General features: G+C 36.9%; 1 protein-coding gene across 6 annotated transcripts in view; it reads left to right on the forward strand.

The window, feature by feature from the left end:
• The window catches only part of TFDP1 (transcription factor Dp-1), a 40,108-nt gene that overhangs the window by 2,630 nt on the left and 21,712 nt on the right, over positions 1–15,766 (forward strand). For all 6 annotated transcript variants that reach the window (XM_032679773.1, XM_032679775.1, XM_032679772.1 and 3 more), the window contains one exon: positions 11,667–11,733. In XM_032679773.1, the coding sequence (XP_032535664.1) occupies positions 11,667–11,733 (67 nt within the window). The remainder of the gene's footprint in view (positions 1–11,666; positions 11,734–15,766) is intronic.

The raw sequence follows: 15,766 nt of genomic DNA on the forward strand, positions 1-15,766 counted from the left end.
GTTCAAAGTAATATTTAAATACCGAAGTACATTTGTTTTATATTAAGTTTTGGGAGAGATATCAACTAAGTGAAGAAGTGCTAGCACCTTGAAATACAGGTGAATATCCTAGAAGGTCTAGGGTAGCAAAATGAGAATAAGACATTTAAGAACAAGCCTCATTTTTGAAAGATGTAGTTTATTCTAGAAAAGAGAGTAGTTAAGGAAGGAATAACAGGATAACATACATTATAATAAACATCAGAAATTAAAGAAGATACTACAGATAGGAGAAGAAATTGCTTTTAGTGTCTTTATGACAAGAATTAATAAGGTGAATTTGAAGAAAATTAAAATCAGGTCACGTTTTAGGTAAAATTTTAAGTGTACTTGAGCACTGGAATAGCTGAGGTAGCTAGAAAGGCTATGAAATCTTAACTGAATATTGTCTAACCTGTTCTTAAAAACCTCTGCACATACTTTAATTGTGCTTCAGGAAAGAAAGATAGACTGCTTACCTTTTTGCAGAGTATTGCATACCCACCATTACATGATGTCTAAAATGTGTAGTGAATGCTGGGAAATTTTAAATTTCCGGATCTGATTATAGACCCATCTAGTTTTGGTTTAATACTATAAAATAGAGGTGCTAATTGGTATACCACTTGTTTTGATTTTCAAGGAGGAAGAGAATTTTTCCCATTTTTTTGTTCAAAATCTAAGTTCTTTTCCAAGCCGCATAATGGAATTAAGCGTGATCGAGACAATATCACTAAATTTCTGGGCAACGAGTCTTTAAAAACCTGTGTTGCTGTAAATTTAAACATTCTGACATGAAAATACTGCTGTGATTAATGTCTTGTGGTTCTGCCATGTCACCTATCAAGTGCTCAGTCTGTGAGATGTAGTGGTGAAGAAGATGACATAGTTGATGAATGCCCCCGCCCCTTCCTTCCCTTTTTCTCAGCATAACTGAGATGGCTAAACTGGGAAGAAGGGCTGTGCTGCTACAGTCCTGAGTGGGCTTCACGTGGCATTTACATGGCCAGGGATGCCTCTCTGCTCCAGCCTGGGAGCACAGGTGTGATGTGCATCCCACTGCTGTTCTGTGCTGCTGGGGCCAGCGGGGCCATGGTGGCAGCGGAGCAGGGAACCCGACAGAAAGGGAAGGTGTGTAGACAGGGCACCACGACACGACATGCTTAACTCTTCTTCCTACCTGCTGCAGGAGAGCACTTTCCCTTTTGTTTCTCTTTTCCAGTTCTTCCAATACCTCTTTATAAATACTGCACTTTGATAAGATCTGTTAGAAAAGTCAAATACTTGTAAAAGTTTGCAGACTGAGACTTTGCTGGATAATTGAACAAATGGGGGCTATGATGGAGAGTACTGGCAAACCCAAGAAAATTTGTTTTATAAAGGATTAAATATTTACCAAACTACTGATCATGTAAACTGGCAGAATAATGCTTATGAGCTATTTGATGAAAGCCTAAATTCTACAAAATATTGCTTTGATATGTGTCCCTCTAATGCTTTTCAGAGTGCACAATCAACAGAAAATAAGCAACAAAACATTGAGGTTTTAATTTTATTTTTTTTTCCCCCCAAATTACTTCAGTTGCCTTGGCAGCAGTCAGGAAGCTGCGAAGGGGGGCAAAAAAGGTATATTCATATGTAGCTCCTTAATTAAAGCTGCAGGTGGACTTTAAAATCGTAAGTAATTGTATAGCTGGATAAGTTGAAAAATAATAATGGAAAAAGAGAAATACTTGCTTGTGAATGTTAAAGTATCTGTGCATATATGTCAATTTACGTTTTGGGTAGGAGATCTGGAATGCAGTGAAGGTAAACGGGGGAAGAGAGGAGCGCTCATTTTCCAGTGTGATCTGGTAATAACATTGAGCACAGCCATTTTTGAGTTTGTGTAAATGAGCACTGTGCAGAGCTGAGAAGCAATTCTAACAGAATTGGGTAAATATGGTATATCGCATTCAGTTCAGGAAGATCTTAGTTCCTGGAAAGACTTTACTGTTTGTGCAATTTAAAGAAACAATGAAAAAACCCGTGCATGGACAAGAGAACACTGGTTGCCGTATCTGAAGGACTTGTGTGTCTTGGGAGTGGGATCATTGAATTTCCTCCCAAGAGTCTTAATGGCAAGGTGAGGCCAGTAGAATTGGGTGCAGTTTGACTTGTAGCTTTGCACTGTGTGGGAAATTCCTTGGTCATCGCATACGGGTAACCTCCAGAAACTCTAGCTTAGCCAGAATTCCTCTTTGTGGTTAATCAGTGTCAGTCTCTAAGAGTTTGCTGTATCTACTGTAAACTCTTTCACTGCTGGTGCCTTCCAGAAGAAATGTGGCACCTTCCAGGCAGGAGCTAGAAGAGCCAAATGTACACACTGAGGTCCTCAGCTGACTTGTGCTGCTCACTGGATTCATGCGATTAATAGTTGGGTGGGAAGAGCAGCTCCCTAGGTGAAATGATGACCTGCCCATCCTTGGCATGCTTAAAATTAAGCAGGATGCAGCATGGAATGAGGGAGCAGGAATTACTGTAGCAAGAGAGTGAATTTGATAACTTTTTTTTTCCAACTTCCAGTATAAGACTGAGGACTACTTGCTGGCCACTTTTATATTCAGTTACATGTTGAGAATTATCTGTAAATTAAGATGATAAATTTTAGCATCAATGGTTAATATACCTACCACTACTAAATTAACAGTTTCTGTAGCATGGCTGAAGATCCAACTTGTGGTGACCCTGTTTCTCCTCTCAGTTACTTCTGTTGCACTGTTGAGGCCGCTCGAGCAGCCATAAGAGAAGCTTGTGGATATTTTCTTGAAAACCCAGTTTTGCATAGGAGAGAAGAAGCAGGAGCAATGGGGTTTATTTTCTGCTGCGTTTCCATACTCTTAACACAACAACTTGCAGGAACTGTATCTGTTATGAGAAGTAGTCTAATGCATGGTGTTCCAGTGAGTATTGAGGAGAAAAGGGCTAGACAAAACGAATGAGTATGATTCCTTCTGCTCTCAAAAAGTATGTGTAAATGAAACATTCTTACCTAGTAGCTGTTTTTTATGATTGTTTCACTTGTTCACCATCATTGCATGGGCTGTTTCAAGTTATTTAAAATATAATTTGTACACAAAGAACATGGAGTTGAAAACTAATTTAAGAAACTTTTTAAACTGACGCACCACCGTTAGCCTTCAGAATTTCTCACAGACTAAAATATCTTTCTTGAGAGCTGTTCTTGAGTTACTGTTTCATGGGTTGCTGGCAGTGGTGTTGGCTTTGGAACTGCTTGTTCTAAAATTAGAATGTTTAATTTATTTTTAAAAATTATATTGTCATCTTTTGCTTGAACTACTTTATTAGGGATTTTTCTCTTGGTCCCTAGTTTGCGTAAAAATTATTGTATCTCTTTAGTTTTTCATGTTGCTTTTATGAATCTTACTGAGGAGTAGCTATGGCCCATGTATCCAACTTAACAAAGGAAGCTGTGTGCACATGTGTAAATATGAGGACAGCATATGAGAAATTGTGCCTCCACAAAGTTTAACACCTGATCTAACATTACTTTTTAAGAGATATAGAGATGCAGGGATTAACGTTGAGTTTATTTTAACTGAGAATTCGGAATACATTCAGGCATGTAATTTAATCCGGTGAATTATTTCACAGTATTAGTAAATATTTTGCTCAAAGAATATTTTAAAAAACAGCAAACTGATTTCTTAGCACAGCTTTACTGGATAGGTTAGTAGGTCCGCTATGTTTGTGGAAGCTAATAGATCTGTGCTTCTGTATTACTAATTTTGCCAGAATACCACAGAAGTTGTACTTTTTTATAGCTTTCTTGGGGTACTTCTGCATGAATCTTGAACACGTCTGAAAAAGTTATATTTGGGATGGATTAAAGAAAAAGAACCTAATGGAAGTAGGAAAAATACGCATTTTGGACCTTCTTTGCATGATGCACTTTCAATCCCTAGAAAGTATTGAATAGTCTTCAAAACATTTTTCAGACTTTTCTTAAAATACCAGTGTGTATTTTTTCTTTCATGTTTATTTTTGGTAATGTACTGGGAATTTCAGTGAGGTGGAGTAGAGAAGTTAAGTCTTTGAGGAAAGTCAAGTGGTCATGCACTTTTTTAAAAATCATTTTAGTTCAGTGGCTTCTCAGTAGCTTGATCTGTCTGCCTTTAGTTAGTTCTAACATGTTCAGAAGTTTGCAAACTGAAGATGAAATAATATTATGAAATTAGGTCATCTAAAAAGGCATCTTTGGGATTTTGAATGTTTTTAATTGTTTTTAATGTACTTTTTCAAAGAAGGCAAAAGGAAAGTGATCTTTAAGCTCTCCTTTTTACGTTCCAAGTGCACAATCAGAACTCCCCTTTTTTTGCTATATTGGTTTATATTATAAACTCAGGAAACAGCAACTCAGAAGTTGCGTGTCACCTCGACATTTTTTTTTGTTTAAATAAAGCGTTTTCTTGTAGCCTTTAAGAGTTAAACTTTATTAATTGTATGTGTTGGTTAATGATAGTGGCTCTGTGTAGGTACATTCTAGTATTTTACTGAGTAACTACACTGTACTGACAACATGCTCAATGAAAAGGTATCTTTTAAAAGTTAAGTTACACTAGGGATCACTTGTTTTAGTGTTTGTATTTGCTTGCTTGGGTATCTATTAATGGATATTTATTATAGCTAATTAGGAGTGGGAGGAAGACTGGACTGGTCTCTGCTAAATGTTCTCTGCATTGAAGTGGTTCTCAGATAGCACACTTGATATTAAAAGTTGCCAGTGGTCCATATTCCCCAAAAATGCTTCTAACTACTTGTCTTGTGTTACATTACAGTTGCTAAGGGTTCTAGTATTGCATTAATGGTCACACAGACTTGCTTGAAAATTATGCTGTGGGCTGTTGTGTTCTCACAATATGCTGATAAGGAGATCAGTGAGGCAAATGGTTTTAGAAGGAGTCCGGTTGATTTCAGCTGTGGTTCAGATGCTGTTGAACAAGCTGCTGTTAAAATTTGGTTTGGCTGGAAAAACAAAAGTCTGTAAAGGTCAAATCTAGAATGATTGCAGGAGCTGGTTGTGAAAATGGCTGCTGCTGGTACCTCTGCACATGGGTATTTAGTCCAGGAGGACACGAACAATGATTTTTATTTTCTGATTAGTTTATGTGATAGAAGTGGTACTATATTCTCCAGTAGGAATCTCGTATTCAATTTTGCTTTGTTATTATAGCTTCACAGTTAGTTTTGGGGTTATCAACTTTAAATTTTGCCAAGATTGTATCACTTCAGCAATTGAATTACTGTAAGAAACAACACCTTGTAATGACTTTAACTCTTGAGGGTTTTTGATCTGCTTAGACAGGACTGCTATTTGACTCATCTTCAAAATGAGTTCTTCATTTAATTTTTACTGAATCTGAGATGTGTTGCTCTTTTCAGAAAGAGCAGCCAAGAAAGCTAATGGTCTCGATGTACTCTGCAATAAAGGAGACATCAGGTGTCATTTTGTGTATTACTCAGTGTCCAACTTAACTGCAGTGTCAGCAGAGCCTATATTCAGATGAAGATCAACAAGGCTTAACTGAGCTACTAACCTGTATTTAGCTTTTTACCTTCACAGTCTTGTTATATCCAGATCTTTATTATCTGGTGCTTTGACCTTGCTGAGTTAATGTGCTAAAAATTCAAAGATACTTTTTGGAAAGCTCATTTATATGGTGTAGCTCATTGCTGAGTGGTTGACAGACACATTAATCTTGAAGATGTTGCGTGAACTGAGGATGTGGTATGGTGAAATCTGTTTCAGAAGAAGGCTACTGAGACACGGGAAAATAACGTCTGAGAATTTTGAAGGATTGGACTCCTATAGTCTGCCTTGTTGAGTTTGTGTGTTGTTTATACAGTAAAGAATAGTTCTCACTGGCTTAATTTGCAAAATGAAATTCAAATGTTTTAAATTTTAAAACTTTTTTTCCTTTCCTACAATCCTCCTTTGCTTGATATTTTGATTGCCTTTTAATTTTTGCAAAAAATGAATTGGATGTCCCGTAAAAATAGTCTTTTGCAGTTGTGTACTAATTCATTCCTGGAGCATGTTTGCTCTGGTCCCTGCATGAGAGGAGAATCCAGTGGGAAAAGCAGTTAATTATCATCTTGTTAAAAATGACATTTGCTTATGGATAGGGGTGAAAGAAGAATAAAGGTTGTTTAAGCAGTCTTAAAATAAGATTGCTTATTTCTGATTATAAGCTTTTCTACGCTTCGTAGGTGTGCTAATATTCTGTTGCTTCTTGATGCTGAAATAAAGCAAACAAGAAAGAGAACTATATTGTCAATGAAGTGGCCCATAGTAAAATTGCATGGCCTAGGCCTTTACATTTATTGCCTTTAAAATGACTAGGGATTGTCATTTCTGTGGATCAAGTTAGGTGCACTTTTGCACAAGATGGCTGGTTGTTTGTAGACAGCAGAGGCATGCTCCTGGTCATAGAATTGTGGAATGGTTAAGGTTGGAAAAGACCTTTAAGATCATGAAGTCCAACTGTCAACCCAGGACCATGAAATGCCTTTGACAAGTTCTGCTTGGAAATACTTTTCCTTCCCAATTTCTCCATTTTCTGATTCTGTCTTCAGTACTTCTTTCCCAATTTATTTTGAACTTTTCAGTCTGAGTTCCCAGCTTATTTCCCTTTTCAGTCGTAGTTTAGAATGGATTGTATCTGTTTTCCCACTTCCCATGCTCTTCCCTTCTTTTCACAGGATTTGATCTCTTTACTCTGTTAAAGCTCTTTCTTAATTTCTCATCAGATGTATTGCCTGCACTTTTTCAGTGACTCAGTTTCTCTGCCTCAGCTCTTAATTCTACCATCTTCCATCTGATTTTGTAGCTCACTTTTTGTATATTTCCTTGCCAGTCCCAAAACTGTTTTTCTGACTGTCCCACTCTGACTCCCATTCTTTAACCATTGTATATTTGGCACCCACATCTCCTGTTGTCAAACCCAGTTCTGTACCTCAGTCTAATGTGCTTAATCTGCTCTTGGCAACTGAAAATTTCTGTTCTGAGAAATAACCTTTTAGCAGATACCTCTGTTTCCACATATCTTTACTCTTTTTGCTCTTCTTTCAGCTCTTTTTCAGGGAGTATACTTAAAACGAGCTTATTACCTAGAAGCAAGGTAGAAAAGATATTTCTGTGGCAGAAAATCACCCTTCTCTTCCCTATATTTGCTTAAAGCAGTGGGGGAGACCTTCTTAGGTTAAATCTGATATACAGAACACGTGTACTTGTTCAGTTTGATTTTCCTCATTCAAGCTTCTTACTCTTATAGGTTGCTTGTCCTTTAGTCCAAGTTCATCTTGCATATTTTCTGTTTAGTTTAAAGGTTTAGTAAATAATTTCATGCCAATTTTTACTAAGAAATAAGTTGCAAGGCTTAAAAGCTGTGGAAGAAATTATGGTTTTGTTGTAAGGGTGTTAATTTTCTTGTGCATAACTTCAGAGACTGCAAATATGAGCTTGTTAGTAAGATACTAAATTATTCTCTGATAGTCTGCTCTAAGGGATTTTTTTAATAACTGAAATTCTCTGCATTTTTAGCAAATTTTGTTTCAGATTAACTTCAATCCCAGCAAAAAGTTTTTTCCCCGATTTACTGCTTTTCAGGCTGAGGGCACTTGTGCTTTTCAGCTTTTATATGTAAACAAAACAGAAACAGACTTTCTGGTCCTTATGACTGCTGATGATCTTATAGCAGGCCAAAGGTAACTTCAGTTGAATTTCTGATTTGTTTAGCTTACCAGTTGATTTCTTTTCCTTAGGAGCTTTGACAAAACCTTGATGATGGTTTGGATTTTTACTCCAGCATAACTTCCACAGTTCAAATTACCAGATTTACTAATTTATCCAATGGACTTTAACCTCCTTTCCTGTGATCTGTGGAAAGATCTTTAGTTATTACAGTTTAGATGCTATGGTGGATGTCAAAAGCTATTTTTTTAAATAATTATTTATTTTGTTTTAATATGTAAAGGATAAAGGTTGTGTCTGTATCTGTAGCCTGTTTAGCATACCAGGGATTTTGTTCCACAGAGAAGTAGACGTAACCAACATGTCTCTTTGATGAGGAAAGCTGTGCTCAATTGCGAAACTGCAAACACTTAATAAGCTTTCAGAATCAGATATTAAAAGCATGAAATTATTTCAAGAAGCCCCGGCATCATCATCAAAGGAAGTAACACATCTTGAAATTGAGAATCGTGAGAAGATAAGAAGAAAATACGGAATATGAAAAAAATTGCAGTGAAAAATAGTAAAACCAAAATATGTTATATAAGCAACTTGATAGGGCCTGAAAACTGTGCATTTTCTCATCAGAAAATAGAATTTCTTTAATGTGTAGACCCTTCTTGACAGAAGATTACCTTTCCATTGGGAAAATCCAATACTTGCTGCTGAGTGGGGTTTTCTTGGTGGTAATTTTTGTTTTAGTCTGGTTTTTTTGTTCTGGTTTGTTTTTTGGGGGGTTGGGTTTTGTTTAGTTGGTTTTTGGTGTTGTTTCTTTTGCTCATTGTGGATCTGTGACTATAATATAGCTAATGAGAGCTGTAGTCACATTTTCCTCTATTTTCTTTCTTTCTTTTGGGCATTGTGCTATGTAGGTTCCAGAGGAGTAATCTTGGTGCCTCCTCCAAAATAACCTGGCTTGAAAAATAGGAAGCATTTCCTTGAAATACACACTGAGAGGTCTTTTGCCTAGTATTTCCATTTTAGAACAGAGACACCAACATTTTTTATGGGATGGAAGTTTTGCTCTTCAGTTTTCTCTCACCAAAAGCTTGTATCCAGTGTTAAATTTTGATAACCTTAGAATTAAGCAGCGTAACCAAAAGTGTGAAGAGCATACTGAGGCTGGAATAACAGAATTTTCACTAGAAATCAGTTTTTACTGTGAATAATAGCATCTGAGGGTGCTATTTGCTGTGGGATTCTTAATATTGTTTCCATATAGCTTTCTTGGAGTCTTCCCTGGGCATACTCTTACTAATTAGTTGAATATTTACCAGACATTTTATCTGATAGAGGTGAACCTTTAGTAAGACATTGGTGTGGACAGGTGGTGGAACTATAATGGCTGTACTTTTCATCAGTATTGTGATCCATTAGGGGATTCTTCTTGTTGTTTGGTGATTACCATTCTCTGATTTTTCCAAAATTGTATTCTCTTATTGATTAAATGCTGTGTTTTTCCTAAATGTTCTGTGTTTTGTCAGTGACTTGCGTCATTTCAGTCACACAAAAGCATGGTCCAGGGCATGTGGCACTAACCTGACCCTTTGTAATGCCGAGTTAGATTATGGTTTTTGGAGTTGCTTATTGTTTTGGATAATATTTTTTCACTGTATGTTTTACTTATGTAGAAGAAAACTTGGAGTTTATGAGATTACTTGTTACTATGATGGTGGTTGGTTGAGTACTTAAAGATAAAATAATTGAATAGAAATGGTTGCATTGGAGACATTCTAGTTTAAAAAAAGTAGAAAATGGAAGGGACCAATAAGTAACTGATTACTGAGTTGCCTAATTTTCTGGTTACTGAAATAATGATTTGCATTAATACTTGAATTTGCTGAATATCACAGCTTAAATATTTGATTTTGCAGTATCACTGTAACTGACATGTGAACCTGATGCAGGTTTGCTTTTGCGTATTAAACCAATGAATGAATTTAATAGTTCAAAATTATTGAATTTGTGTGCTTCTTAAAAGAAAGACATTACAAATTAAAATAGACATTTTCTTGGTGGTTTTCTGATCAAAACCACAATATACTAAATGCTTTTCTAGTCTCGTTGATATGTTTTTTGTTCTTGTGGAAAAGAGGATTTGCAAGAGTCCTGATACGAGCCTCTTCTTTCTACCGTTGAATAGAAACTGAAGTACTGCTCTTAAAGAAATGATGACAATGAGACTGCACTTCCTGCATGGTTTAACACTTGTTGTGAAATTTAGGTAGAATGGCAGTATAAGGTAACACTTACCCAGAAATTCTTCTTCATATGTTACATGAGATTTCGGTGTTCTGGAATGTCAAGTTGCCATAGAGTGGTGGCTCTAAAAGCATGTCTGTACACAATACTGATTTCATATTGATGAGTATACCTTTTTCTTCGAAAGTGCTTGATATAGACCATTGCCCTTCTGAATTATGTAGTTGTGTGATAAGGAGTTAGATTTATAATAGTCTAACTGGGTGCCTGGGAATAGGGCGGTGGAGCTGTCATTTGTTCAAGTGGACCTTTGAACTCCCTGTTGTGGGCAAGATGGAGAACGGGCGATGTTTGTCTCCCTAAAACTGTGCTGTTGTGTTACTTTTGAGGGTGGAAAGTAGGGAAATGGAGGACAGAACTGTCACAGGCTCTTCATTCTACTTCTCACTTCTACTGTCTCCTTACTTAGGTTTTCTTTGTGCCACCAGGTCCTCATTGCTGCCATGCCATTACAGGCCACTGCTCTTCATGCTTGCCTTAGCAAAATTTCTCTTCTGTTGACTTCCCAGATTGTCCCCAGTGCTCAGTCATCTTATCTTGCCCCTTCCCCCCCCCCCCCAGTTCACTGAGGAAAGTGTCCTGTTTCCTAAAGTTTCCTGAAGTTCCATCTCTTTTGTAAGAAATCCTTGGTGTGATACACCTGGATAATAACGGCACCACAGCATCCTCTAGTGGCTTTCTTGGCTTGCCAAACTTCTGGCAAATGGTAAACAGGGCTCTTCGGGTAGACTTCTAAGGGAAGCTTTGCTGCTGACTGGCAGCAAACCACTTGATTCTTTCTCGAAGATTGTCAGTAGCCTGCACGTACCTGCTATGTACAAAATGCAGCTAAGGACTTTTCAGCCTCTTTAACACCACATGCTTAACTATGGTTAAGTGCGTGCATTGGCTTTATCACTGTTGTTTCTAAATGGAAACAATGTTTGTCCTGTGTTAATTTTGTTTTCAGGACTGTTTTGTGTACAGATACCAAGAAATTGCTGCATGAAGTGTTCTCTATCAAAAAATTAATAGTATTTTAAAAAATAACTTGTACAGTGATCTTTCTCAAAGGACTGTGATGACTTTATACACTTTCATGTCACCATATAGTTCTGTCACTTCAGACCTTTATATTCTGATCTTTAAAAATATAACAATTGAAAAGCTCGAGATATTTCTTCTTAATGACTTTTTTTATGATTAAAAAGGCCCAAGGCACTCTCTACCCCCTCTGCTGTTTTTGCTATAATGTTATTACCTTTTATGGTAAGTAAATAGTATGTACACAGAGGAAAGGTGTAGTTGCAGGTGTCAGTGGTTCAGATTAGAAGGGTGCTCAGCCATCTGTTAGAACAGTGCATGTACACTCTTTAAGACAGAATAGCAAAGTGGGTGTAAACTGGTTTTCTGCTTGCTTTTTAAGAAGTATTTATAAAATCAAGGCTTTAAAATTTGACAAATACTATACCACAAACAGTGCCATTACATAGCAGCTGAATTGTGACAAAATGCAGGTGGTTGCAGTAGAGGCTTCTGGTATGATGCCTTTCATCTTTAACAATAAAAGCCTATCTGTGGTTGTAAATTTAATCAAAGTTACTTTCTTTAACAGGCTGGACTAATTGAAGCCAATGGAGAGCTTAAGGTGTTTATAGACCAAAACCTAAGTCCTGGAAAAGGTAAGAACACAGTTTTTAGTAATATTTTCCATTTCTTGATTTTTAGTAGTTATGCATATTGCTGGCTTTAAACTGTTTTCTTAGCATAGTTTTTGTAAAACTTTTCTTAGGTTATATAACCAGCAGGCAAACTGTAGATTTTCTGTGGTTTATAATTGTCTTAAAACTTCATGTGAAGTTCAGTGGTAGTTCATCATCCCATGTGTGGTCTTCTCATTAGTGTAGCTTGTGTTTAAGCATAAAGACCAGGTTGTTCTAAAACGTGTTTTGCGGCACTGAGTTTTAGCCAATGGAAAAAAAATGCTGGGGTGAAGAAGTTTAAAATGGGCTATGACAGTTTTTATGATAGTGCATCCACACTAATGCAAGCTTATCTCAAACTATATTGTGAACACAACTCTCTTGGACTTGCAGATAATGCCTGTGCATGTATGATAATGTAATGTAATCAAGGAATTTTAATAAAACACAGGTTATAAATTGGAACTTGAATTTGATACGTAAGAGTTTGGTTTGATTCACAGTCATCTGACAATTTATTTCAGTGTAATGGCCATTTTCTTTCGTTGTTGCTGCCAAATGATGACAGTCTGGTTTATTCTTTTGTGTGACAGATGGTGTCCTTTGATAGGCTGTATGAAGTAGGGTTAAATTTACATTAGGACAGTCACCTACTTGCTGTCTGATGCTTTCACAAACCTTACTGTTGACAAATCTGTTGAACTTGATGCATTGTTGGATTATGCTGGTACACTCAGATTAACCTGTACTCCGTTTCAGGTGAACTCTGTTAGTATGACTGCTCTAGTATTTTATATACCATTTCAAGAAACCCATTTAATTTCTGTCACCACCACTAGGTACATCAGGTATGTTATTAGAAGCTCACTAGACTCTCTCTTTGACATTCCTTCATCTAAAATAGACATTGCTTTGCTAAAGGGAGGTGTCCAGCTGACCTTCCCTGTTCTGCTTTTGGTGGTGAGGGCATTAAGCATTGAATAATGATACGTCTTAACTGGTCCAGGTGTAAACACAGTCACACACTCCTGAGCAGAAGAAGTGTGCAGGTAGGTACCTGATCCTTAACAGCTGTACCATGTGCCCTACCCCTATGGGCAGTAAAACTTGTGGGTTTGTTAAGGCAGATACTTAGCAGGGTGCATTTTACACCCACATAGGTGTCTGTGTCTAGACCCTGTTACAGTCAGTGGAGAGCTAGTCAAAACAGTGCAGTCTAGATAGCAGGAATTGGAAATTTGACTCTTTAATTATTACATAGCTCTTAAAGTGGGCAAAATAGAGGCCGTTTTATTGCTTATAGAATTTTTAAAGTAAATGCAGGTAATTAAATAGTTTATTACAGACCTGCAGCTTGTCTGGTTTGAGAGTTGAGCTCTACTCTTGATGTATACCACTATGAATAATACAGCAAACTAAGCTGTCCTCCATTAATTTCTGCATCTCATTGCTTTTAGAGGGATTTTATAAAGTTAATGGACAGCAACTAATTCTTAATATTGAGAAGAAACAACTGTTTCTCTTGGCTTGATGAGATTATGGGTTTTGCCTCTAACTTGTCTGTGTTTTATGTGCAGGCTCTGCACATAATCAGAGATTAAAATTGCAAATATGTTGTCACCGAGTACTCAGATACGTTTTAGAATACATTCACTTAATTAGTACTTTTTTTCCGGTACCACTTTTTATAATTTTTAGGGTTTTTGTTTAGTCTTTAACTGTCTTGAAATGTAACTACTGTACACAAAAGTACTAGAGCTTTCTATAAGTAGCTGACTACATTATATGCCGTTATACCAAAAGAGTGCAGTTCTCTGCTGTTTCTTTAGATCTGTGCAAAATTTCTCTTAATTTCACAATTCAGTCCAGAGCAATCATGGAGTAAGCTTTCCATGGGGTAGCATGGGGTGTCGGCATACTTAATTCTTAGGATGAATTGAAGGGGGTCAGGAAAAAGTCTTCCTGTTTTCCTCTGGTGGTCATCATTAAAAGTGGTGGTTTATTTTTTGATTGGTTGATTGGTTGGGTTTTCGAGTAGTTTGCTTATCCCAGTTTGCTGCCCCCAACAGCAGTAATTGGGCAGACTCCTCAGGGAGAATGCAGGAGCCTGGCTACTTTTTGAAGTCATTCTTTTTGTGCTCTCACAGCACTCAAGGTCCTTGTGTCAATAGTATCAGAGGGTGCATTCCATTATCTTTTTGGAAAAGTCCAACTTTGAGACCCAGCGAATCAAGAATGAAAATTCAACAAGAAATGTATGACTTGCTTCAGTTTCCACTTGTTACTAGACACATGTGAAAGGAGGAGGAGTTCAGCTGTCAGAGGAATAAAGGTTTTAGGGGGATGGTAGAGGACAAAAAATCGACTTGTGTGCTGGGTCATAAGAACATGCTTGCAAAAGCGGTTAAAAAGAAAGAGCAAAATATTGTTACTGAAATGGTCTTGTAAGACTTTGTCAAAGGGCTCTAAGTGAGTATGTGACTGGTAGGTGTATGAATCAACTATGAAAGACAAGCAAAGGTTGACCTTTCTGACCAAAACTGGTTAAGATGCAAAAATTCTTACAGCCTAAACAGCTTTGTTGCAATGCTTTCAGAATAGGCTGTGAATGGACTTGTGTAAATTTTTAATCTGCAGCAGAAGAAATCTGGTAACTGTGAACAGGTTCTTTTTAGACTGAGTTTTATTAGGATATATTGCTGTTGTATATTAGATAAATAATGAAGAGGGAACATCGCTCATCTTGCTGAACAGTTATGCTGAACAACTGCTTGTTTAAAAAGTCCTAAAGCTGTAGAATCAGAGAGGGGGGATATATTAGGGAGTAATCTCTGTATGCAAGTCCTATCCATACGTTCGTTCCCTGACTGTTCATTAATATCCACTGTCAGAAACAAGTACAACGTCGACAACCATTTTACTTTAACAAGTGGGGACGTGCTTCCAGTAGTTCATTTTGGAGAGACCGGTCTCAGCCATGAACTCCAGATTAAGATTTTTGTTTTAAAGCAGAAACTTAACTTTATTTATTTTAAGAGAAGAAAATAGTATGCTAAAAAAAAAAAACAAAAAGCAAAAAAAACCAAACCACCCAAACAGAAAACCAACAAAACAAAAAACCAAACCAAAACAAACAAAAAAACCCACCAAACCCCCCCAAAAACCTCACACGACAACCTCAGTAAATTTTGTTTATAATGCATGATGCACATAATTTTGAATAAATTAGTCATGGATATAAATACCGTTCTAGAAAATGGTCTAAAAATTTATTTCTTTAAAAGCATCTTTAGTGTGAAACCAAACTATATGTGGTAGAAATAAGATGGCAGCTTGTGTTTCCTCCAGTGCCTGTGCAACCTCCAGAAGAGGTTGACTGTAAATTCCCCATGTTTTCTGATACCCCTGTGTATTTCCATTACTGGAATGTAACACTCCATTTATCCCTAAAAAAACCGGTATGACTGTGAAAGGTTTGTTTTACGTGGTGACCAGGAAGGTGGTTTTCCAACTGGCTAATTCATTTTGAGAGTTAGCAAATACATATGGGTTGGAAGGAAGGAAAGAATTTTTAAGAGGGGCTAACCTAGTAAAATTCCTTCACAAGTTTGTGTTTTCTGTTGTTATTTGGCAATGAATTTTAGAGAAGGAGACATTTTGCTGTTCCTGGAGGTTACATTTTGCAGAAAAGTGCTACATTCTGGTCCTTGCCATATTCTGGTCCTTGCCATATTTAGATTAGTGTTGATATTTCGGTATTAAATAGCACACTGTTCAATTCTAATCCTGTCCCTTGCTTGTGAAGAAGTTTGGGTGAAAGAAATTATCTGCTTCAGATGAGTGCAAGGAGAAAGGTAACCAGTTGTATTTAATATTATATTGAAATTAAAGCTCTTGATTTAAAAATTACTCTGATAGAAAATTTGGATCTTCTCTCATGCCAGTAGGTGGCATTGTTGGTATGTAACTGGAAAATACTTGCATGGCTCTAGCTCTTTTCGCCTCTTACACT

The sequence above is a fragment of the Chiroxiphia lanceolata genome, chromosome 2 (genome assembly GCF_009829145.1).
Source record: "Chiroxiphia lanceolata isolate bChiLan1 chromosome 2, bChiLan1.pri, whole genome shotgun sequence".
In the NCBI taxonomy this organism is placed as follows: domain Eukaryota; kingdom Metazoa; phylum Chordata; class Aves; order Passeriformes; family Pipridae; genus Chiroxiphia; species Chiroxiphia lanceolata.